At 54.8% G+C, this 25,117-nt stretch overlaps 1 protein-coding gene across 1 annotated transcript in view; it reads right to left on the bottom strand.

Annotated features, from left to right (window-relative positions):
* KCNC1 (potassium voltage-gated channel subfamily C member 1) overlaps nt 1-25,117 on the bottom strand; it is a 43,823-nt gene that overhangs the window by 4,188 nt on the left and 14,518 nt on the right. Inside the window, exon 2 of the mRNA XM_069469666.1 lies at nt 4,999-5,932. Coding sequence (XP_069325767.1) covers nt 4,999-5,932 — 934 coding nt within the window. The remainder of the gene's footprint in view (nt 1-4,998; nt 5,933-25,117) is intronic.

Genomic DNA, 25,117 nt, shown 5'->3' with positions numbered 1-25,117 from the left:
GCACGTGGGGGTGTGCCTGCGGGCACACACGTGTGCTCACAGTCGCACCTGCCCTGCCTGCCACTCCAGTTGGCCCCATCTTCCTTCCAAGGGACTCTGGGCAGAGGGAGGAGGGTGCTGGGGGCGGGGAGGAAGCTAGTGTGGAGGGGAAGGGGCGCGGATGCGGAAGGTGGGGCCCACACTACGCTGCATAAATTCTCAAGGGGAGAGCAGGGGTCCTCCCAGGCGGCGTCTCCATCTGGGAGGGGGGCGAGGACTCGCTCTTTGTTGGCCATCCTGTCAGCAGAGGCATCCACAGTTTGCAGTTCTCGCCCCGGGGATGGGGGAGAGGTGCGTGTCCCCCCACTGCCTCCTGAGACCCTTTCTGAGTGCTGAGCCCCCACCCACAAGTCTCCCATCCCCCTGGGCTCCCAGCTCCCACCACCTTTAAAGGGTCCCAAGTTCGAGTTGGTTTTCCCTACAAGGGTGGGGCAGAAGGAGCAGCCATCGGGAATCCTGGAGGGATGAGGGCCAGGCACCTTCCCATCCTGGGGGCATCCCCAGGACACCCCTGGGGGCTGCTTCTTTTCTCAAGCCTGACCTTTGAGGGGGGGACTCTGCATGTGTGAGGTGTTCAAGTCTCGCTCTGTGAATGAGCCTGGCCTCCCTGGGCTGTTGGTCTATCTGCAGTGTGGGGTGCTCTCAGAAACGGGGGGCCATTCTCCTCCCCAGCTCCAGAGGGGTGGCCGGAAGGGAGAGAAACCAAGGAGGGTCCAGCTATCTAAATCTGGGGAACCCATGAAAAGAGCCAACGATGTGAGGCCCTCAAGTCCGCCCGCCTCCTGCCCCCACCCTGTCCTGCAGCCTGCCTCCCCCGGCCCAGGGCCCCCAGCCCCCACTAGCCCCACAGGCCTGCGATGATGAAATGGCAGCATGGGCAGCGTCTCAGAGATGGTTTCCAGGCTTGAAATGGGCTGAGATGAGCGTCCGCGAGAGGGTCATTTTTTTTTAAACTTTGGAGCAAGGAGAACCCGAGGCCGGCCCTCAGCCCGCAGGGCTGGCTTTTCTGCCCTGGTCTCCAGGCACCGCCCAAGTACTTACTGTTCACACCAGCAGCGGGCACAGGGGAGGGGGGTGCACGCGGGATGGGGAGGGGGGTCGCTGGGCATTTCCTTGGGTTTAGCCCCGAGGGATGTGCCCAGCTGGGGTCTCAGAGAAAACGTCCCAGGCTAAATGGGGACAGTCTGTGAGAGACACGAGCAGAGTACAGTCACGAGAACCGGCACAAGTTCATGCAACAAAACGAGGAGAGAGAGAGAGAAACATGATTAGTGGAGAGAGAGAGAGAAAGAGAGAGAATGTGAACAACACGGAAAAGAACACCCATGCCTGGCCCTCGGGGTCAGCTCATTTCTCCACCGCTTTCCCCGTATTCTGCCAGTGCCAACCCTGCAGCTGGATTCGTGCAGAAACTCAGCCCCACACCCAGCCCGGTCGGCTCTGCCCCCCGCCCGGCACCGGCCCTGCCCCACGGACTAGCACCACTCACTGGGCAGCTGCTGCAGCCCAGCAGGGGAAGGTGGAAGGGCTGTGGACAGGGGACTTAGGACCCCGCTGCTCCGGGAGAGCCCCCTCACTAAAGATGACCCAGAGACTGCCGTGGTAGCTCCTGGGGGCCCAGGCAGGGGCTTCTCTGGAACCTCACTGTTGCTCTACTTGCCGTGCTGTGCCATGCCGTGCTGTGGGCGGGAAGGGAGCCTGGCCACCACCCCTCCCCCCCTTGCCACCCCCTCCTCACCTATGGTGGGACCCTGCAGCCCTGGACACGGCACCACAAAGGACTGACCCACATCACAGGCGCAGAGATGGACAAGACACACGTGAATGGACGTGGCAGGACAGAGGAAGCATCTGGGCTGTCCGGAGCAGGTGGTCTGGGTGTCTGACTGCAGAGGGGGAGGGAGCCCCTTTCGGGAGGAAGTGCAGCTTCCCCTGGGCCCTCAGCCCCAGGCAGTCCCTGGCTTTGCCGGGTGCCCTCCTGTCACCACCTGTGAGGTCTCACAACCAGGTGAGCACTGGACCCTTGACAACCCTCCCAGAACAAGACCCCCAAACACTGAGGCCATGCCAGCCACACACAGAGGAGACCAGATCATCCCTGTGACAGACACACAGACTGAGCCTTCAGGAGAGACCACAGCACGGCGGAGAGGGGCAGGTGCTGCACACCAGGGGCCAGCCTGGGGGGTGCCTCGGAGCCCAGCATGCCGCACTTGGCCCCGACCCAGTTTGAAAAGTGGAATCGGAGAATGCCAGGTTTTGGCAAGGCTGCTTGACTGCCCTTGGGGATGGCATGAGGCTGGAGAGGTCCTGGGGGGCTGCATCTCACCTCCCACAATTCCTGCAGGGTCCCCACATTTGCTCTCCTTGCCTCTGGCCTCCCCTCCTTCTCTCAGACTCACCCCAACTCCTGCGCAAGTAGGAGCACAGCTGCAAGCAGAAAAGGCCAGTGGGAAGGACTCAGGGACACAGAGGTGGGGAGGATGTCCCTAAGGACCATGCACCTCAGGGTGGGACCTAGTCTGGGTCTCACACACCAGCTTGTGGAGAGAGGAGTGTTCTGGTGAGGGATGAGGCTGAGAGTGGGTCGAGGAACTGAGGGGTCCTGGGATGGACATCAGGGCAGCACCGATGCCACCAGGGGAAGTGAGTGCCTGGGAAGGGGGTGGGAAGTGAGTGTGGTGGGGGGAGAAAGCAGGAGGATCTGGGCATCCAGGCTCCAGAGGGCAAGCTTGGGAGGGCCTCAAATACCTTGTCAGCCACAGAGTGTTCAAGCCAGGGTTGTCTGGGTCTGAAACCTGGGGCTGGGGCAAGGTGGCTCCCAGGAGCAGGGCTGCCTAGGTTTGGGCGGGGCTGTGGAGCTCAGGGACCCCCCCAGGCATGCCTGGTTCCAGGTCTGCTGCGGCATGGGAAGAGGGTTGCGTCCTTGGGAGTAGCTGGTGTGGGTGCCCGAACACACACGTCTGCCACCCCGTGTGTGTGCGCGCGTGTGTGTATCCTTGGCATATGGATAATACTGTCATTGTCTAGGAGTACAGAGGAATCCTCGCCTGCTTGGAGTGCACTGGGGGTCCTTCACAGGCTGGCCTGGGGGACCCATGCTTGGGGCACCAATCCTGAAAGATCCAGTGTTGGAAAGGACACAATGCAAGGGCCAGGCAGTGCCATGGTGATGCCGCTCAGGTGATGCCACTCTTCCTGTTGGGCCCACAGTGAAGCTGGGGGCTAGGCCTGCCCAGACCCTCCCCCAGAGCCCCAGGAACTTCTCTTGCCCTGACAGTGGCTCCTGAGGTCGAATGACTAGCTAATTAATCCAAAGCAGAGAGGCGGGGACCCCTGTTTTAGCCTCTGATACCCCTGCCCACCCCAGGACACTAGCCATGTTCCTGTCAGGTGCCTACAGGAATCTCAGGAAGGGGAGGGTATGGGGCAGGGCTAAGGGGCTGGAAAGCCACCACGGCCAGAGGAGTCAGTCTTGGGGGCATTGCTCTGGCCGGCATAACTATGGGATGAAGCCAGACGGGATCAGGAGGGGGTGGTGGGTCAGAGAGTGTGTCAGCAGGGACAAAAACCAATCATCTGCTGGGGGAGGCCACCCAGACCCGGGGAAACTTCCTCACCCAGGGCTGAGCTCACCTGCAGGCCCCTGCCAGACCTGGGCACGGGGATGTCCTTTGTAGACTAAATGCTACCTAAGCTCTCATACCAACCTCTCGCTCACCGGGCACTCCTCCTTACTCAGTGTTGTCACTCTTCTCTGGGTCATCTGTTCCTTTGAAATCCCTGTGTCCACAGAATAAGTCGATGGTATTCCATGGGTAGAGGTAGACTATGGGCTTTTATATCTTCGGACCAGAGCCCCATGATCAACTTTATGTGCTATGTGCAGGTTCTCATAAAACTGAGATAGTCCCATAACGAACCACTAGCCATGGAATATTAGAATATATCCCACGGTGACTAGTATTGTTTCATGGCCCCCCACCCCCCTCCCCGACCCCAGTGAATTCACGGGAAAGTGGTTGTACACTGGCTGGGATGTCTGTATTGCTGCTGCAGTCCCTACCGCCGGAAATGGGGAGGGAGAACCCTCGGTGGGAGGCTGTTGCTGGTCTGTAGCGCTTTCATCTAAGCTGCCCAGGGTGGTGGCCCCCTCTAGTCCTTTGCTCACCAGCCACTTCCATCAGAAGGTCACCGGAAACTCCCACTCGACCATCAACCCAAACAGACAACGTGAAAGCTAGAGTCACTCCAACAGGTTCCTAAAGATAAACGCTAAACTCTAGAGTGGTGGTAGAAGATGAGTTGGTTCTGCATGCTGCGGGGTAAGTAAGCTTGTCACGGAGGGCTACAGGCGTCTCCAAGGGAGGGTCTGGAGCTAGGCAGCCGGAATCAGAGCAGGAATTCTACTCGGCTATGGAGACAGGCTCTGTTGGGGGCGAGAATCCTTGCTCCTGCCTTTGCGAGGGACCCTCCTGCCCAGATCCTATGCACCGTTTCTGCCGTCCTCACAGCCCCAAGGGAGCCGTGGGAAGGACCAAATCAAAAGCTGTCTGGCATTTCCGATCACACCCGCCCCCGCCCTGCCCCAGCACTGGGTCAGAAGCCTGAGTCAGGGACTCACGCTCGACTCCTGCCCACCTGGGCAGCAGCCCCCCGGGCTCCTGCTAAGACAGTCCTCAGCACCCTCGCGGCCATGTCGGCTCTTCAGAACATCACGAGACCAGCCGCGTCAACCTCGTTCCCCGGGGCCACAGTGAGGTTCCTCTAGCAGGCTCTTGCCTTCTGAATTTAGCTGCCCAGCCTCTCCCTGGGCCCCCAGGCTCCACGCCTCGAGACTGAGTGCGGGGTCCCGGGTCGCCCACGGAACTAAGGAAGCAGTCTGACTGGATCTGGAATCATCGCTACAGGGAGAGGAGGTGAAAGGTCAGATCGACATGCCTCTAAGAGGTTTCCTACCTGCTCTGTTAATTTCTAAAATTTCTTCCTGGGCCAGCGGACATGTGTCACTCTGAGTACTGTGGTGTGGAGAGTTTACGACAGATTTACAATAATTGGGAGATCCCAGCTGCGGTGGCCGCGGAATATGCTTCTTTTTTTTCTTTGGTAGTTTCTGCTTAGCCATGGCTAAGGAGTAATACATCCCGAAATTGTTCACGATGACGGGCACAGGCATGGCGATGGTGAGCACGCCTGCCAGCGCGCACAGCGCCCCCACCAGCATGCCGGACCACGTCTGCGGGTACATGTCTCCGTAGCCCAGCGTCGTCATGGTGACCACGGCCCACCAGAAGCCGATGGGGATATTCTTAAAGTGCGTGTGCTCACTAGCGCTGGGGTCATTGGGCTGTGCCCCTATCCTCTCGGCATAGTAGATCATGGTGGCAAAGATGAGCACGCCCAGGGCCAGGAAGATGATGAGGAGCAGGAACTCGTTGGTGCTGGCGCGGAGCGTGTGGCCCAGGACCCGCAGGCCCACGAAGTGGCGGGTCAGCTTGAAGATGCGCAGGATGCGCACGAAGCGGACGACGCGCAGGAAGCCCAGCACGTCCTTGGCGGCCTTGGAGGACAGGCCGCTCAGGCCCACCTCCAGGTAGAAGGGCAGGATGGCCACAAAGTCAATGATGTTGAGCGAGTTCTTGATGAACTCCACCTTGTTGGGGCAGAAGACGACGCGCATGAGGAACTCGAAGGTGAACCAGACCACGCAGACGCCCTCGATGTAGGTGAGGAAGGCCTCCGTCTCCGCTTCCCGGTAGTAGCGCACCTGCGTGCCATTGCGGACGTTCTCGATCTCCGTCTTGTTCACGATGGGGTTGAAGCGCTCGTGGGTCTCCAGGCAGAAGGTGGTGATAGAGACCAGGATGAAGAAGAGGGAAGCAAAGGCCACATACTGTGGGGAGAAAGACATGGTGTCAGAGGGGAGGCCTGCCCAGCGTGGGGAGGCCTAGGGCGCCTCTGTCCAGTCAGGGAGCCAGGCCAGGGAGGACGCCTGTGCAAGCCGCCTGTGGCATGACCCAAGCTGAGGTCCCACATTTCCCTCCGCAGGGCACGAGGGATGTGTGCTGCTGCCAGGCCTGGCCCTGGAACCCCACTACTTACTCTTCCATGCTCTTTCTCCCCCCAAATGCCAGCCAAACTCAGAAGCCCTGGGGCCAGCAGGGCCACTAGAGGGAAGGAGCCGGGGTCCCTGAAAAGAAGGGCATCCACTAAATACCCTCATCCAACTGTGATCCGAGTGGGAAATAAGCTTCTATTGTGTTAAGCCACTGCCATGCAGAGGTGATTCGTTAAAACTTTTTTAGCTACCTTGACTAATAAAAGCGACCCAGCTTGCTGCAGCTGAAATTTGCAAAGAAATGAGAGGGCACAGCTAGAGTGGAATCAAGTCCCTCAAAGGCCAGACCTCCCACCTTTCTTTCTTCCTAGTCTGGTCTACTTGCCGCCATTTCCGTGGGTCCGTACCTCACTCACAGTCTCGTTCAGGTTCTGTCCTACCTAGAACTGCAGAAGATGCACGTCTGCCCCAGGGCCTTAGCTGACTTTTTTTTTTACCCCTCCCTCTATCTTTCTAGAACTCGCACCACCAACTTCATGGTGAGCTCCTCGTCCTCAGAGGCATTGAAATAGAAGCTAAATGATCATTTGTCAGAGCTGCTGTTTAAGGGTTCGGGCATCAGGAGGGGTCTCCAAAGATGCTACAAGCCTTGGGGTCTGCTTCTCCCTGGCAGTTTGCCAGCCCAGGGCAGGGGTGTGAGGGGGAGGGAGGAAGAAGCTGCTGGGGGCTGGGGCTTGCCCAAAATGGGCAAAAAGGAAATGGCCAGGATAGCCCAGCCTATCTAGAACCACCTGCTCTGGCCCTGAGCCCTCTAGAGAGAGGTTCCCAAGATCCTTTGGTTTGGTTTGGAGGCCCCACCTCATGACCCCCTAGGTTTTCTAGTCCCCAGCAGACATGGGTACCAGAGGAAACAGAATCAAGCAGCTGTCAGAGTTTCAAACACTCCTGCTCAGACTGAATTCTGGACAAGGTCTCCAGCCAGGTCCCCTGGGACTCTAACAAACTGTGGCCTTCCTTGGCCATGCCCTGGGTAGATAGAACCTGGGCCAGATAGCTGCCTTCCAGGGCCCAGACAGCCACTCTTGCCTGCATGTTCCCACTGCTCCCCTCCTCTCTGGGTCCCCTTCTCCCTGCCTGGCCAACATAACCCATGGTCAAAGCACCACTATCTCCCTGAAGACACCTCTGGGCTACAGTCTGGAATGGGTGACACCTTTGTTCTCCAGGGCTGCCCTCGTAGATAATTGAGGCATGCCTAGGTCCCACCTTATATCAGCAGCAGGAGGCCATGCTGCCCCTAGAAATCACCTTAGTTTTCTTGATGCCTACCCTCCACTGTGTAGGGGTGTCCCCTGGAAATCCCAGAACAGTCTTGTCTGGGTTGACCATGGCCACAGGGCCTGGCTCTGAACCAGCAGGGGTCTGGGCACCAAGAACTACGTGGACCTTCTAAACAGCATTCTGGGCTGGGGGAGGGGAAAGGGAAGGAGAAGGGACCAGATCAGCATTTCAGAGCGACAGGGTAAGAGCCGCCTTTAGAAATGAGCTGCTCCAAGATACCACATGCTGCAGACGAGGAGCCTGAGGCCCAGAAACAGAGAGAGATCTGTCCAAGCTACGAAATACAGGACATTAATAGTCCTGTTGGTTTTAGAGCATTGTGCAATTTTCAAAAAACTTTCCCTTAGGCTACTATCAGGTGTGATCCATGTGCAGCCTTCCTCCCAGCCACCTAACCCTCCTTTCTTCACCCATCGTCATCTTTCCTTCTTTCCTCTCGCCCTCCTTCCCATCCATTCATTGTTTCTTACTTCCATTCATATACCCTTCCATCCACTCGCCCTTCCTTCCTTCTGTCCTCTCCCCCTTCCTTCCACGTCCAGTCATGTTTCTTCCCGTGCATCACGCATTCATTCTTCTTCCCTTCCCTCCTCTTCTTTTCTTTTTTCCTGCCTTCCCTCCCTCTTCCCTTCTTCCCCTCCCTCCCACCCATCCATGCACCCCTTCCTCACCAGGTTATGCCGGGCACAGAGTTGAAGAGGGCCTCGGTCCAGCCTCGGGGGCTCCCTGGCCGGCACAGGCTGAAGGGCACCCCCAGAGACCAGAGCAATGCAGTGGACTGAAAAGATGGGCCCCTCAGCCCCGTGAAGTAGGGGCTGAGAGAAGGTGAGAGTGATTGGTGCACACTTGAGAGAGGCAGGGTAGAGGCTTAAAGCCGGGTCTTCCAAATCCAGAAAGCTTTTCTTCCAGGGTCCAGAAAGGTCAGACCTGGGTCACAGCTGTGGCCCTTAGTGGCAGACCACAAAAGCAAAATGGAAGCAACTAGAAGGTGCCACTACCTCGGACGCAAGTTGGAGCTCTTTCCATCGGCTGTCACCAAAGCTCTTGGAGCTAAAAAACACAACCTGGTTTGGCCCCAGATTCTCTCTGGAGGGCCCTATCTTGGCGCTTGGCATTCACAGCCCAGACTCCCTAAGAGCAGGTCTGGCCCCCCTGCCACACCCCTGCCCCGGCCTTCATGTGAGAGGAGGAACAGGCACACTGAGGGTGTCCGAGGGGTGCCAAGAGGCAGGGCCCACTGCCAGCCTGGGCTCCAATCCTGGCCAATGGTGGGAGGCAGGAAGCAGCCCCCTCCTCCCTGACCCATCCGCCAAGACATTCTCCTTCCTCCCGACCCTCCCACACCCACCTCCACTGCGCCCCCTGCTCATATGTGACTCTCTCTCAATAGGGTCACTGCCATCAAAGCAGATTTTAGCTTCAGCCTGGGCCACCAGCCCACCCTCTAGGCAGCTTCCAGAGGGAGCTGCCCACTGGAGTCCCACCTCTGCCCATGCTCCCCACAGAGAAAGGCCAAGATTCCTCAGCCTGGCACGTGAGGCTCTCCACGCCCTGGCTCAATGAACTTCCCAGGGTCCTCTCCCTGCACGCACCCAACACCCTTGCCACATGCACCTCTCTGCCATTTCTGACCTCAGAGCGTCTCCCCGGCTCTGTGCCTGCACCTGCTGTGCCATCCACCAGCGTGTCCATGCCGATCTCTGTCTGGAAAAATCCTGCTCATTCTTCAGGGCCCTGCTAAGTAGCCCTTCCCCTGGGGTGAGGCTTCCCTTCACAGCTGTGGCTCTTAGGAGGGAGCAATGAAGGGAATTCCCAAGGAGTCTAAACTCCCCCAGGGAGGCAGCAAATCTCTCTCCAACTCTGGTTCTTCAGTGCTCTGGGAGGCTCACGGGAACAGCCCAGACAGAGCACTGATGTCCCAGGAGCTTTCAACTCCCAGGTGCCCCCACAGGCCCTCAGAGCTCCCATCTCAAATGTCCCTCTCACAGTATAGATCCTGAGGGGGAAACTGAGGCCCAGAAAGAGGTCAGGCCTTAACAGATTGGGGTAGAAAAATCCTGATCAATGAACAGACTGTCTAGAGTCTCTCCTCTCTGGGCCCCAGTGCCCAAGGAGTGAGGACTGGAGGGCCGGCAGCAGAAGCCAGGCCCAGGCCCAGACAGGAGGACTTCTCCCCCAGGGAGAGCCAGGAGAGGTGGGGGCTGGGCCTCCTGCCCTACCCACACCCCCTGGGCACCTTCCTTCCCAGCAACATCCAGGTCCAAGTGGACCCTTGGCAGGTATGGAGGAAGGTCCCACCACTTGCTCAGACCCCAACATTCTCCTAAGCCTGGAGACCAGGGAGAAGTCAGCCACAGGGCACAGCCACAGCAAGAGCAGCCAAGCCCCCAGCTCCTCCTGCCCATCTGCAGGGTCTAGCTGAGCACAGGAAGGGGAGAGGAAGAGGCCACCAAAGCTTGAGGACCTACTATGTGCCTTTAATCCTCATACCAACCTGACAAGACAGGCGGTCATATCCCCATCGCATCAAGAAAGAAACCCTTATACAGAGAGGTTCAGGGACTAAGCCAAGGTTAAAGCTAGTGAAGAGTCTGAGACTTGGACCCAAGTTTGCTGAGCTCCAAAAACCAAGTTTTTTCCACCACCAGAGTTGCCAGAGCTCTTGGGGCTAAAACCACAGCCCCGCCCACTGGATAGCTGGCCCCTGATTATGTCTGGATGGTTCCATGTAGGAGCTTGGCATGTACAGCCCAGACTCCCCAAGGGCAGGCTATTCGCGTCCCCAGTGATGGAGGAGCAGGGGGCCTGGATCGAAGCTGGAGCACAGCCACGCCTGAATCCTCATTGCTCAGAATCCGCTAGTACCTGGGGCAAGAGCAGCCCCTTGGGTGGGGGCACTGCCCCACTTTGTGCAGGGAATCAATGCCAACAGCAGCCTTGGGTGGTCTAGCCTGCACCCCCACCTGGCCTGCTTCCTTGCTGACTGGGAGAGAAGACCTCAACTTATTCAGGGAGCTCAGCCAGAGTTGGGGGTGAAGGAATGGGGGTCAGAAGATCCCTGGCAGGGAGGGAACCTCAGAGAAGCCAGCCTCAGAGCAGCCTCTGCAGCAACCCTGAGCTGTCACCCCCAGGGCTATAGGGGACGCAGGCAAAGGCAGGGGGCTGCACCCCACATGAGGTGCAGGCTATCTGCTTCCCAGGCCCCAGTCACCCAGAGACATGGAACAGTCACCCAGAGACCACAGACACACACTACAACCCAGAGTACACACCTCACCTATTACCTAAGCACAGACGCTGTGCACATGGGCACACCAACTACAGCACATTGTTCCGACCACACACAGAGAACACAAGGAGCCCATGTAGAGCTGAGACATACCGCCGCACACCAACCGGAAACACTCAAGTGCTGTACTGCAAGGCACGCATGCACACACACACACAACCTGTGCATGCACACTCGGCTAATGCTGCAGCAGCAACCTCACACCCCAGGCACTGCTGCCCATTGGCCTCTGCTTTGCATAGACAGCTCCCTGCCCGCCCCCTGCCCACCCCCTGGGTGGTAACTGATAGTGTCTGTCCCTCTCTCACAGGACAGGCAGCTCCAGCCCGCCTTGCCTCTGTCTCCTCAGCCTTCCCTGATACCCTCAGCCTGCCTGTGTGGGAGGTGCCAGCTCCAGGGCTTCCCCTCCCCAGGCCCTGCCCATCATCCACGGGCTTCCTGATTTCGTGTCACCTGCCAGACCTCATCTCCTTTCTCCACCCCACCCCAATCCCCACCACACCCAGGATCCAGGCCAGCCACTTGCTCCTGGGCTGCTGTCTGACTGGGGCCGCGAAGGGAGTCTGCTAGGCCCCCCGCTAGGCAGCTCGGGGGCAACTGTCACCCAGCCTGGCCCCCTCAGTGGCCACCCTGTAGAGTCTCAAGACAGCGCAAGCGAGATTGCCTGACAATGCGGCATAAATCCAAGCTGGTAGTTTCTGGCCTTTTTTTTTTTTTCCAGAACCAAATCACAAACTGTGAGAGACCCACCAATTGTGTTCTAGAAAGTGGTAGCCATGGCAACAGAGCAAGGCATCCCATTTCTATGGTAACCAGGGTGGTGAGGCTGTTGGCTGTAAAGTCAGACAAACCTACTAACGATCTGTTGACTTAAGAAGATGTTTTATAAATCACCGAGTTATTTTTGTCAAAACCCCACCCCTGAAACCATAAATCAGAAAGGCAATTTACTATCTATTAAAATGACCAATATGTGCTATGACTTTCCTTTATGAATTATTTATGCCACAGTCATCTTTAGAAAATTGTGCTTGCCTTTCGGAGCCATTCAGGGGTTCGCCGTGGGGATCTGTATTCTCGCAGTCTGGCGTTTCAGGAACAAGGCGAGAGTTGTAATGTGGTGCAGGGACCGACACTGGTCTGGCCGCTCACTCGCTGTGTGACCTTGGCGAGTGACTTCCCCTCTCTGGGTCTCACTTTCATCATCAGTACAGTGAGGGTTGGACTCGGTCCCTTCTGAGGATTCTGAGGCCGTGGGGCGCACCACGGCTAAGCAGGGGAGCCCTGGCCCGAGTCCAGGCCCCAGGCCCCCAGAGGCTTCAGGTCAGTTTTTCCGCCTAATTAAATCTGCCCAGCGGGGGTGTGCAGCATTTGAGTTAATCCATGCGGAGTCAGTGATGCAGAGCAGGCGGGATGGCCAATTGTCCTAAATAAATTGTCAGTTGAGTTGGGTTTGGAAACTGAATTAGACTCGTCTGGACTTCCTTGGTCTGGGCACACCCACGGTGCGCTGCGCTGGCTGAGGGCTGTGGGGGAGGTTGGAGGGGAAAGGGAGGGTCTTTGGGGTCCAGTCCCTTCTTTGTTGTAGCAATAAATGCCTCCACCATCGAGCCCGAGCACTGTCCCCTGAGCACTGTGTCTGGGTGCCAGCTGCTGCTCCCGGCTCCGGGAGCGGTGGGCGGGAGGAGCTCCCCAAGGTGCTCCGTGGTGGGTGTGAGTGGAGCGTGTGTGCGTGTGCGCCAAGAACAGGCCCATGTGGGAGCCTGTTTGGGGAAGTCTGTGTGGGGAGAGTGCTGGGGGACAGGCAGCGTGTAAGTGCGGAGTAGGTGTGTCACCTGTGTATGTGACCTGACTCTAGGCCTGTGTCAGTGGTCGCTATGCGTGGTGTAAGTGATTCAGGAGGGTGGGAGCAGCGTGTGCATGGACATGCATGGGGTGTGTTGGGGGGACATATATGGGGTGTGTGTGTGTATGGAGATATGTATGGAGTATGTGTGTGGGACTATGTATGGGGTGTGGTGCGTGTGTGCACATGTAGGGAGACATGCTTGAAGTGTGTGTCGGGCGCATCTTCTAGAGCAATCAGGGTCTGGCTAGGCACTCTGACCATGTGTTCTCTGAGTCGAGGCCCAGCTCAGGGACCTGTCCCTTTTCCATGCCAGAGATGGTCACTCACACACGAGTTCAGGAGTGTGCCCCTTCCCCTGGGACTGTCCCCGACTGGGAGAAAGAGGATAGACAGGGTGGGAGTCTGAGCGGGTCCAGGTGGAGGCCGCAGGGAGGCAGGGTTGACCCAGCTCGGAATCCCCTCGGCCCTCCGCACTGACACTCTCAGTCCCGGATCCAGTCTGGGAGAGGGAGAAGCAGGGCCAGAAACGGCAGCGCCCAGGCCGCAGGGAGCTCAGACACCCGGACAGAGACACTGCCCTCTTGGTGAACTCATTCTCATGACCTGCATCTAGGTCGTACCAGAAAGGGCCACCCCAACAGCTGGTCTAGCGAATCCTGAGGTGGCAGAGGTTCCCGTGGTGCTTTCATTCCAAGATGCACATTTTTTCACATTTTGAAAATTGAAACATATCATAAAATGAATGCACACATTCTTAAAATAGTATTTCTGCCTGTATCCCCACGTGTCATAAGTTGATGGTACCTTGAACTTGTGGAAACATAGTCGTTAGAAACCCAGACCACCACGACGAGACAGGAGGCCCCTAGAGGATCTGGGTGCAAAAGCTGCCCCTTGGGTTGGAATGGAGAAGGGGAGGCACGGGGAGGGAAGGGACCTGTCCACAGTCGCAGAGCCCTCAGGATGACCAGAGAGGGGAACCGCGTTCTCCTGAAACATCAGCACTGGGCCCCTGCGTGGGGTTCTCATCATGGAGCCTTTGCCTAAGCAGGACGCCCCACTCCAGGCCCTCTGATCCCCAGGGCCCGCCTGCCTTCGGGATCCCAGCTCAACGCTGCCCAAGTCTGAGGCAGCAGCTGGAGCACAGATGGCAGGACCTTGAAGTCACACCCACCTGATTTTCAGGCTTGGCTCAACGGGGTGACCATGGACGAGTCACTGCCCCTTTCTGAGCCTTCACTGCCCACCCCCCTGGTGGTGGCGGTGATGAAATGAAGTCACACTCAGCGAGTAAGAAGGCAGTATTCGAACACATCTCTCAGTCCCCACACCAAGCGTCCCGCCTCTGACCCTGGCTGGGCCTGGTCCCCCCCATCACAACCGAGCACTTAGGATCAGAGCGTCTCCAGTGTAGAAAAGCCCAGAATTTTACAGTCATGGAATGGAAATTGCTGAGCTATGAGGCACCTGGGAGTCTGAGGCACAAAAACCACTGTCACTCAGAGAGCCACCCCGTCCCCAAGCGCACCCCGTGTGGTGTGAGTGAGGCTGAGGCTGGCCCTGACCAGCCTGGCCGAGGAGCACACGAACCCAGCCTGCCGGCAGGGTCGCCCTGGTCCTGGGAAGGGTGTTCTCTGGGGGGCAGCCGCAGAGAGATCCAGTGGAATGGGGTCCCAGGAGGAGCCACAGGAAGACTTTAGCCACAAGGAAAACTTGCTGGGGGCCAAACCCAGACCTCTCCCCCCGAGGAGTCTGGTGGGGAACAAGGAGGCTGGAGTGGGCAGGGTGTGATGGGGAGGGAGGGAGCGGAGGGTGCGGGGACAGTGACTGAGTGGAGACACAAACGCAGAGTCCCTGAAGACGGGGATGGGTTCAGTAGTTAAGGGCAGGAACAGAAATTCTTCCATTTGTGCTCCATGTGGCTCCGATGGTGTCAGCCCGTCCTGACGTTTGGGGTCCATGAGGCCAGATGAGACCCCAGTTCCAGGCAGTTCTGATGTATAATGAACCACGTTAGGTGCTGGGAAGCAGACAGCTTGGTGGAAGGAAGAGAGTCTTAGGCTTGGCTGCAGAGACCTGAGTTCAAATCCCAGCTCTGCCACCAGCTGTATGACTACAGGCTAGTCACCTCTTGGAGACTCAGTCCATCCTTCTTAAAATAGGGACAAATTAGAACACACTCCAGGAAGTAAGACGACATTGAGGGGGACAGGTCCAGTGGCGAGGGCTTCCCTGGATCCAGGGCAGAATTCAGGGGCAGGGAGAAGCCCCAAGGCGCCGGCTCCTTTGCACCCTGCTATTCTAGGGTTCGGGCCAAGGCTTGCGTCCCTCCACAGAAACCCAAACGCAGCATTTTGGTTTTTGTTTTTCCCAAAGTCCCAGGGGGAGGGGGTGGGGAGGGCAGCGAGGAGCACAGCGACAGCTAAAGGGAGAGATGTGTGCGATGTTAGGTTTCCCCCCTAGTTGTCTCTGCTCCTGCTACCACTTGCCTGCTGAGAGACCAGGAGCAAATGACAGCTTCATGAGAGCCAATGGCAGGGCCCACACAACCTGTTTCCTGTGGACAAGGCCAGGCTGTGTCCCAGACCCCGTCCTGAGGCTTCCAGTCAGTGAGGGACATAGTCCTCAGGGGAGGGTGATTCCACGTTCCCCGCTCACGGGGTTTCCCACCTGAGCCCCTGCCCTGGGGCCGAGAAGAACTGAGGCTCAGGAGGGCAAGGACACCCAAGGTCACGCAGCCAGAGCTGCCAACTTCCCGGCCTAACTCTGGCCACTAGGTGAAGGATGACAACAGTGTTGGGTGTCTTGAGCAGGCCTTGCTTCCGGGTACAGAGGGCTCAGGGGCTGGAGAGGTGTGGGCCCGTGCTGTCCCAGACTGCTTTCTACAGTCCCACAGGCCAAGAAGGCGGAGTATGGGGCCCCAGAAGGCCCAATCAGAGCCAACATCCCGCCCGTCCCTGTGGCCTGAGAGGCCACAGACAGTAAGCAGGGGAAATGGCAGGGGTCTCCTCTCACCTCTCCCATTAGCATCTTGGAGAAATACCAGTATCCTAATTGGGAAATTCCTCGTGTTCAGGACTTAGAACAAGCAGGTGTCTCCTACTACATCTGTCTATTAGTAAATGATGACTCTGCAACCCTTCACATTTCCTCCCTTGCTCTTACTGCCAGGGAACTCAGCTAAATTTAGTGCTCAATTCGGAGCTAATCCTTTACTTGGGTTTAGTGTGGAGCTATTTCTCTTCTTCATTATACTATTCTTATTTTTCCTTCTTTAATTTCAAAGATTCTATTGTAGGTCTGCCCTTTATGTCTCAAACTTTCTTTTGAGTAAGCCACAGATTGGAATAAGAAATACATGAATAAGGCTGGGTGCAGTGGTTCACATCTGTAATCCCAGCACTTTGGGAGGCTGAGGAGGGAGGACTGCTTGAGCCCAGGAGTTCAAGACTGGGCTGGGCAACATAGTGAGACCCTGACTTTATAAAGAATAAAAACAAAATTAGCCTGGTGTGGTGGCACATGCCTGTAGTCCCAGCTACTCTGGAGGCTGAGTTGGGAGGATCACTTGAGCCCATGAGTTTGAGGCTGCAGTGAGCTATGATGATGTCACTGTGCTCCAGCCTGGGCAACAAAGCAAGACCCTGTCTCAAAGAAAAAAAAAAGAAAGAAAGAAAAAGAAATACATGAATGAGACTCCCAGATCAGCAAGTGAGTAGGAAGATACCCCATATAGGGTATGCAGGCACACCTCATTTTATTGCACTTCACTTTGTTGCACTTTGCAGATATTGCATTTTTTTACAAATTCAAGTTTTTTACAAATTTGTGGCAACTCTGTGTTGAGCGAGTCTATCAGCACCATTTTCCCAATAGCATGTGCTCACTTCGTGTCTCTGTGTCATGTTTTGGTTATTCTAGCAACATTCACACTTTATCATTATTACTATGATATCCATTATGGTGATCTGTAATCAGTGATCTTTGACGTTACTATTGTAATTGTTTGGGGGCGCCATGAACCACACTCACATAAGGTGGCAAACTTAACTGACAAATGTATGTGTTCTCACTGACCCACCCACCAGCCGTTCCCCAGTCTCTCTCTCCCTCCTCGGGCCTCCCTATTCCCTGAGATACAACAGTATTGAAATGAGGCCAATCAATGACACAAAAATTGTCATTAAGTGTGAAAGTGAAAGGAAGAGTTGCACATCTCTCACTTTAAATCCAGAGGTAGAAATGATTAAGCTTAGTCACTAAGCATGTTGAAAGCTGAGATAGGCCCAAAGCTAGGCCTCTTGTGCCAAACAGTTAGCTAAGTTGTGAATGCAAAGGAAAAGTTCTTGAAGGAAATTAAAAGTGCTGCTCCAGTGGACCTATGAATGATAAGAAAGCAAAACAGCCTTATTGCTGATACGGAGAAAGTTTGAGTGGCCTGGACAGAAGATCAAACCAGTCACAACATTCCCTTAAGCTGAAGCCTAATCCAGAGCAAGGTCCTAACTCTCTTCAATTCTGTGAAGGCTGAGAGGGGTGAGGAAGCTGCAGAAGGAAAGTTGAAAGTTAGCAGAGGTTGGTTCACGACATAAATAAGTAAATAAGCTGTTTCCATAACCTGAAAGTTCACGGTGAAGCAGCAAGTGCTGATGGAGGAGCTGCAGCAAGTTATCCAGAAGATCTAACTAAGATCACTGATGAAGGTGGCTACACTAAACAACAGATTTTCAATGTAGGCCAAACAGCCTTCTGCTGGAAAAGATGCCATCTGGGACTTTCACAGCTAAAGAGGAGAAGCCAATACCTGGCTTCAAAGCTTCAAAGGACAGGCTGACACTCTTGTGTGGGGCTAATGCAGCTGATGACCTGAAGTTGAAGCCAGTGCTCATTTACCATTCTGAAAATCCTAGGGCCCTTAAGAATTAGGCTAAATCTAAATCTATGCTGCCTGTGCTCTAGAAATAGAAAAACAAAGCCTGGATGACAGCACATCTGTTTACAAGATAGTTTACTGAATATTCTAAGCCACATGTTGAGACCTGCTACTCAGAAGAAAAGATTCCTTTCAAAATATTACTGCTCATTGATAATGCACCTGGTCACCCAAGAGCTCTGATGGAGATGTACAAGGAGATTAACGTTCTTTTTGTGCCTGCTCACACAGCATCCATTCTGCAGCCCATGGGTCAAGGAGTAATTTCGACTTTCAGGTCTTACTATTTAAGAAATATACTTTATAAGACTATAGCTGCCATGGACAGTGATTCATCTGATGGATCTGGGAAAAGTAAATTGAAAACCTTCTGGAAAGGATTCACCATTCTAGATGCCATGAAGGACACTCATGATTCACGGGAGGAGGTCAAAAAAACAACATTAACAGGAGTTTGGAAGAAGCTGATTCCAACCCTCACGGATGACTTTAAGGGATTGAAGACTTCAGTGGAGGAAGTCACTGCAGATGTGGTGGAAACAGCAACAGAACTAGAGTTAGAAGTGGAGGCTGAAGATGTGACTGAATCGCCCCAATCTCATGATCAGACTTGAACAGATGAGGAGTTGCCTCTTATAGATGAGCAAAGAAAGTAGTTTCTTGAGCTGAAATCTACTCCTGGCGAAGATGCTTTGAACATTGTTGAAATGACAACAAAGGATTTAGAACATGACATAAACTTAGTTGACAAAACAGCATCACGGTTTGAGAGGATCGACTCCAATTCTGAAAGAAGTTTTGTGGATAAAATGCTATCAAACAGCATTGCGTGGTACAGAGAAATCTTTTGTGAAAGGAAGAGTCAATCGAAGTGGCAAACTTCATTGTTGTCTTATTTTAAGAAATTGCTACAGCCATTCCAGCCAACCCTCAGCAACCACCGCCCTGATCAGTCAGCAGCCAGCAACATCAAGGCAAGGCCCTCCACCAACAACAGATACAACTTACTGAAGGTTCAGATGATTGTTAGCATTTTTTGGCAAAAAATTATTTTTGAATTGAGACATGTACATTGACTTTTAGTCAGAATGCTATTGCACAATTAACAAAGTACAGTAGAGTGTAAACATAACTTTTATATGCACGGAGAAACCCAAACATCTGTGTGACTTGCTTTATTGAGATATCTGCTTTATTGCAGTGGTCAGAACAGAACCCTCGATATCTCCGAGGTATGCCTGTATAGGCCTCCCGAGGGGGCAGTTCCCCTCGACAGTGACCTTGAGATAGACGTCTCTGTTGGTCACCACCAGTGATGGGAAGCTCATGAGGCCACTCATTCTGTCGGCTCTGAGAGACATGCATTTCTTTCGTGTTCAGGTCAACCTTCTGCTCCTTTCTCCCCGCAATCTCAGGTCTGCCCTCTGGGGTCACACACACCTGCTCCTCTTCCAGGGGAAGCCCCTGAGACATCCCTCCCGCGGGCCAGGCTTCCCTCGGGCTTCCTGCTCGCTCCTTCTCTTGGGCCATCTCCCCTGGCCTGTTTCAGAGCCCGCTTTTGTTAAGCACTCACTGAATGCAGCTAAACGATGACACGTTTTACCCGTTAATCCTCACAGCCACCTCGGCCACGGGATTATTTAACTTTGTTGAGCCTCACTGTCTTCTGCTGTACAGTAATAGCAGCATGCTCATCAGAGCACAGGCACTTTACATACATCATCCCATTTGTCTTTAAAAACCTCCCTGGTGGAGGTATCATCACCTTCGTTTTGCAGATAAGAAAGATGGAGCTTCAGGGTGGTTAGGACATGTGCCCAAAAACCCCACATAGCTTGGAAGTGGCAGGCAGGATTTGAAACCAGGTCTCTCTGCCTCCAAAATCACTCTGCTGTACTTCCACTTATAACTCTCCTTCGCACCCATCCCAGGTAGCCCTAGGAGGAAGATGTTAGTCTTATCGTTATGATGACAATGGGCACAGCCTTCTTCAGTTTACAACGCATCTTCACACTTTGAATTCCATATGAACACCACACACACACACACACACACACACACTCCAGCTGGGTCGTCAGCAGAGCAGTCTTGATTGCCTCCATTGGGCAGATGAGAACACTAAGGCTCCAAGCTCCATGGAGGAGCTAGGAATGGGTCCACTAGGAATTTACTAGGAAATTTCCCTCCAGTGCACACTGGTGTGTTTGCATCAACTCCCAATAGGGGTGTGTGTGTGTGTGTGTGTATACATGAGTGTGTTTGGAGGGAGAGGAATAAAAAGATGGCCCCAAGAGGCACAGCTCAGGGAGGGCAGAGGTCATAGCCCAGGTGGGACCAGAGTTGACTGTCCACGTGCGTCCATCCTACAAATATTCATGCCTTATCCCAGGCTTATGCAGGGTGAGCAAAAACAGCCACAGCTCCTGGGGGTGGGGTGGGGGAGACTTACATTTACCAGATAACCATACAAGCACATATGCTCCTATGTGAGGTGACAAGGGCCTCGAGGGGGATGCATGGGCATTCGACAGGCTTTTAACAACAACTGCCAGGAGGAAGTGACAACTGTGCAGATGTCGGAAGGATGGGTAAGAATCCACTGGGGAAATACGTGGTGCAAGGAAGAGCATTCTAGGCAGAGGGGACAGGAACAATCCTTGGTCCTCATGCTCCTTGACTCACAGGCAGCATCTGATACAGCTGACCACACCCTCCTTTTTTTACGCTTCCCAGGACCCCACAGATTCTCTTGATTTCCTTCCTACCTCACTGGCTGTTCCTTCTTGGTGTCCTTTGCCATCCCCTTCTCCCTGGTCTCCAGCTGTCGGGGCACCCCAGAGCACAGTCCTTGTTCCCCTTCTCCATCTACGCTCACTCCCTTAGCGATTCCTCTGGTTTTACGACTTAAATGCCATCACCACTCAAACACCAGTCAGCAGCACACTCCCAGAGGTGTGTCTCAGCCCTTCCCCCGAACTTGGGGCTCCAGCACCCAACTCCCTGGCCTCTCCAGGTGGGGTTCTAACAGCTCTCTCAAATGCAGCGTGTCACCTGCACCCACCACAGCCTCTCCATCTCATGAGAGAGCATCTCCATCCTTCCAGCACATTCTTGCCAAGAACCTTGGAGTCATCCTTGACACCTCTCTTTCTGTCACATCTCACATTTAATCTGTAAGGAAATCCTGGTGGCTCTGCTCGAAGATAAATGCAGAATCTTAGCTCTTTCCCCTACACCCCCACACTGTCCCCACTCATGTCCTAGCCATCGTCTTCCCCCCTGGGTTGTGGTCATAGCCTCTTAACTGGTCTCCCAGTTTCTAACATTCTTGGTGCTCTAGGACTGTTTTCAACACAGAAGCCAGATGATGCTTTTAAAATGTAAATCCATTTGTGTCGTTTCTCTGCTCAAAATCCTGCACTGGCTCCCCACGTCCCTCAGAGGAGAAGCTAAGGTCCTCACAATGGCCTGTGGATCCCACTTAAGCTGGTTGTCCGTTACCCACCCCCCAACCTCTCCTACCACCGTCGCCTTCATACCTGCCTCCTCCAATATGCCAGACACATGCCAGCCCCAGGGCCTTTGCACTGGCTGCTCCTCCTGCCTAGAACGCCCTTCCCAGGCATTCCCATCACCCTCACTGCCTCAGGAGGCTACTGGGACCACCCTTTTTAAAGTCTCCACCAGCACCCCCAGTTATCTGATTTTCCTTACTCTACTTACTCTACCTTCTCCCTTGCTCAGAAGTGGCAGGCAAGATTTAAAACCAGGTCTCTGTTTTACATGTCTAGTTGGCTGAGTGCTGATAATTCACACCGTCTAATTTACTTAGTTTCCATGTTTATTGTTTCTCTTTCCCCTCTGGAATGTAAGGTCCAAGAGGTGGCTGCATCTGGGGGTCAGGGCTGGCCCTGCCTGAATACCCAGCCAAACGCTCCAACTCCTAGAGGAAGGGAGGCCCCCACCCCAGGACTGGGGAGCACAGCTAAGCGTGAGCACAGCTGCCCATCTGTGGGAAGAAGGTCATGGACACGTATCCTGTGTCCCCTTGTCTCAGTCCCTGTACCAAAGGGCAGACCAGTTTACTCCCCACAGCCTCCTTCAGAAGTGAGCACCCTCCACCCCTTCGGTGCTCCCTGTGCCTTGTCTACATGGGCGATGTGCACAATCACCGATACATTGACACCGCATCTGTGTCTACACTGGCAGTGTACAGTCAGTGATTTCAGGCTTGCACTTGCACCAGCACTGACCACAGTGACAGCAGATCTACACCCACATTGGTGAAAGGATGATCTCTAACCACAAGTCTGTGACTACACTGTCCATGGACACAGTCACTAATCATTCGGCTCTGTTCTCCTCAGCAGTGGGCATGCTTGAGCTCTGCAAAGACTGTTTGTTACACTGGCAGTGGGCACAGCGATCCAGAACAGACCCATGTCTACACTGATGATGAGTACACTCATTGACAGAAGACTCATGTCTACACTGGGGCACAATCACTTTCATCTCCTTGATACTGGGCATGATCAGTAACAAAGGCCTGAATCCTCACAGACCATGAACATGAGTGGCACATGTCATTCATGGGGAGTGGGCACAAGGTCGCAGGGTTCCTTTCCAGAGAGGGGACAGATATGTGCTTCCCTCCCAGCAGGCTGGCCAGCCAAAGGCGCTCCAGGTGTAGTCCAACAGCTCGAGTCCTGCCTCCAGGGCAGAACTGGCAGTGGACTGTGGAATTCAAACCCTGGATGCGAGCACTGGAGTGAGGAACCTGGAATCTGGGACACATGGTGAGGAGATGAGACCATGTCTATTCCCAGCATCTTGAGATCACTCGAGGTGAGGAGAGACTCAGGCTGTGTGACTCCCAGCACCACCCGCCCTCCCCACCCCAAGCCCGGGTCTGGCCCAGCCAGCCTGGGCTTAAAAAAGCACCAGGAAATGTCAGTTTCTTTTTGAGGAGGTGCTATGGGAGGAGATGGTCCAGGCAGTTTAGCGGCCGGTTTATTCAAAGGTTGGGAAAAGTGACAGTACCTCCAAATCCTGAAGCTTGTTTTGTACCCAGGCTGGATGGACCCAAGCCCCTTCCCGGGCAGAGGGAACCCTGCCTAGTGCCAGCCCAGACGCCCCAGGCTGCCCAGCATCCCAGCCAGGGCTCTGCCTGATGCTGCGCGACACCTGTGTCTGCCCGAGCCGGGACAGTTGCCTGGGGCTCAGGGGCTGCGCCTTGACCAGGCACCACTCACTATGCGAGGCCACTGGGCTAGACTGGCTCAAGGTGGCAACCCTGGGCTCCAGCCACTGACTGCTAGTGGCCTGGGACAACACCTGCTCCCTGCTCCATCTTGGTGCTGCCTCTTCCCCATCTGCAAAATGAGGGGTGACCCAGACACCCTCAAGCTCCTCTTCTATGTCTGGAATCCTTGTGTTACCCACAAGAACCTCTAGATCCCACTGGAGACACAGCCTGCATGCAACACAAGGGAGGGTGGATTCCTGAGAGAAGAAAGCTCCAAGGACACCCAGCCACCCATTGCTGCAGCTTTCATTCACTGGTTCATTCATTCAATAGTCAAATATATGCTGAGTGCCCACTATGCACAGGTATGTAACCACTTTCCACAACCACCCCCAGGACTAAAAGCACAGAGCTGGGCACATAGTAGGCACTCAATGATGAACACACCTACTTCTGAGCCAGACCCGTCCTAAGCACTTTCACATGTTCCATCTCACCCCTGCGCCTACTCTGGGTTCCACACTGTGGTCACCATCCCAACTTTACAAGGAAACTGAGGCTCGGAGAGGTTAAGTCAGCCCCCCATGGTCATACAGCCAAGAAGTGATAGAGCTGGAATTTGAAACCCAGTTTTGTCTGACTCTAGAACACATGCTCTTAACCACTCTCCCAGCCACCTGAGAAATGTTTATTGAACAAATGAGTGCACAAATGAAGCTTTGTGTCGGTGTGTGTGTCCGTGTGTGCAAGGTCATAGGTTTGCACGAGTGTGGGGAGTGCGTGTGCGCAGATGCCTGTGTGTTTGCATGTGGAGCTTTTATATGGGAAGACTTTCCCTTGTTGTCTTGGTCTCGTGTGTGCTGGAGCTATACTTAGCTGCAGCCGTGACTGTAATGAGCAGTTAGCGGCACACCAGGCACTCTCATTGGGACCTGGTTTCCCAGGGAGATCGCCCGGCCAGTGTGTGTGTGTGGGGGGTGCAGCTTGGTGCTGGGGAATGCTAGAGCAGGGCTCTGTGGGGGGCGGTGGGGGGTGGGGGAGAGTCTGGCGCTCACAGTGCTGTTCCTTGTGCAAATGGAGATGAATCTGCTCCAAGCTAGCAGCATCTAAGCCTCCAGGCTCCACCAAGCTCAACATTGGCCATCCATGCCTGTGGTCCCTTTACTGGCCTGCTGAGCAATTAGAACTAAAGCCTTGGATTTGATGGCTGGAGCCTGGGGGTTGATGGCAAAAAGCAGTGGGAAGATGATAGATCCCAGCATATGTGAGCCAGGGTCTTCCTGGGCCTCAGGAAGGCCCACTCCTCAGTGTCCTCGCCCCTGACAGCAGAGCGTCACTGCCTCCCGGAACACACCTTGCCTGAGCTCTCAGAGGTTCTCACTCATGAGGCTGGGGACCTGAGGAGGAAGAGTGGCCTCCCCACTCCAGGACAGACAGAAACCAGATACACTCCCATGGCCAGGGGTTCAGAGGCCAATCTCCCACTCGCTGACTGCCCTCCAGTGGCTGCAGGGAGAGGCAAGTCTGGGAAACCCTGTCCCCTGAGGCCTCCCCTGTCCCCCAGCACTGCCTGCAACATCTTCCCAGCCTGGTCCTGGTTCTCCCCCGTCAGGGCCTCCCACCTTTGAGAGTGGGCCAGTCCCCACCAGCCCCTGGCTCTTTCACTCCCCAAGGCATCCCACCCCTGCGTCTGGAAATCCCAGTTTCTGCACACCTGTACCAGGTCACTCCATCCTGCCTACTACCCTGCTGTCCACGCTTCCCAGTCCCATCTTCCAGGATGTTCCCATGTAGTGAGGGTTGGGACTTCCTCTCCTGCCTTGAAGGCAAACAACTGGAAATGTATCCATCCATCCTCCCATCCGCCCGTTTGTTCACCCATCCACCGAGTTACCCACCCAGCTGCGTATCCATCCATCCATACGTCCTTCCTTCCACCCATTCATCCACGCCCATGTATCTGTCTCTTTATCCATCCTTCCAGGCATTTGTCCACCACTCATCTGTCCATCCCACCAGCTCATTCTTCCCCACAGAGCCACAGCAGACTGGAGCAGGAGGGAGCCCTGGCACGGCTCTAACCGACCTTGATTTTCAAAAGAAGAGCTGGGATCTAATCCTTCTTCTACCACTTGCTAACTGGATGGTCTTGGAAAACTAAATTAATCTCTCTGGGCATTTTTCCTTCATCAATAAAGTGTGCATAATATCCAATTCTTCCACCCCACAGGGCTGTTGTGGGGCACGTTGCTTTAGCAAAGACGGATTGATTCCCTGTTACGTAACAGGCACAACTATTGCCCAAGCTGATCCTTGTCCTCTGAGAGGTTGAGTCCTCTCGGAGTCCGAGAGACATATGACCT

The sequence above is a fragment of the Eulemur rufifrons genome, chromosome 6 (genome assembly GCF_041146395.1).
Source record: "Eulemur rufifrons isolate Redbay chromosome 6, OSU_ERuf_1, whole genome shotgun sequence".
Taxonomy (NCBI): domain Eukaryota; kingdom Metazoa; phylum Chordata; class Mammalia; order Primates; family Lemuridae; genus Eulemur; species Eulemur rufifrons.
This window is presented reverse-complemented; position numbering and strand designations above follow the sequence as displayed.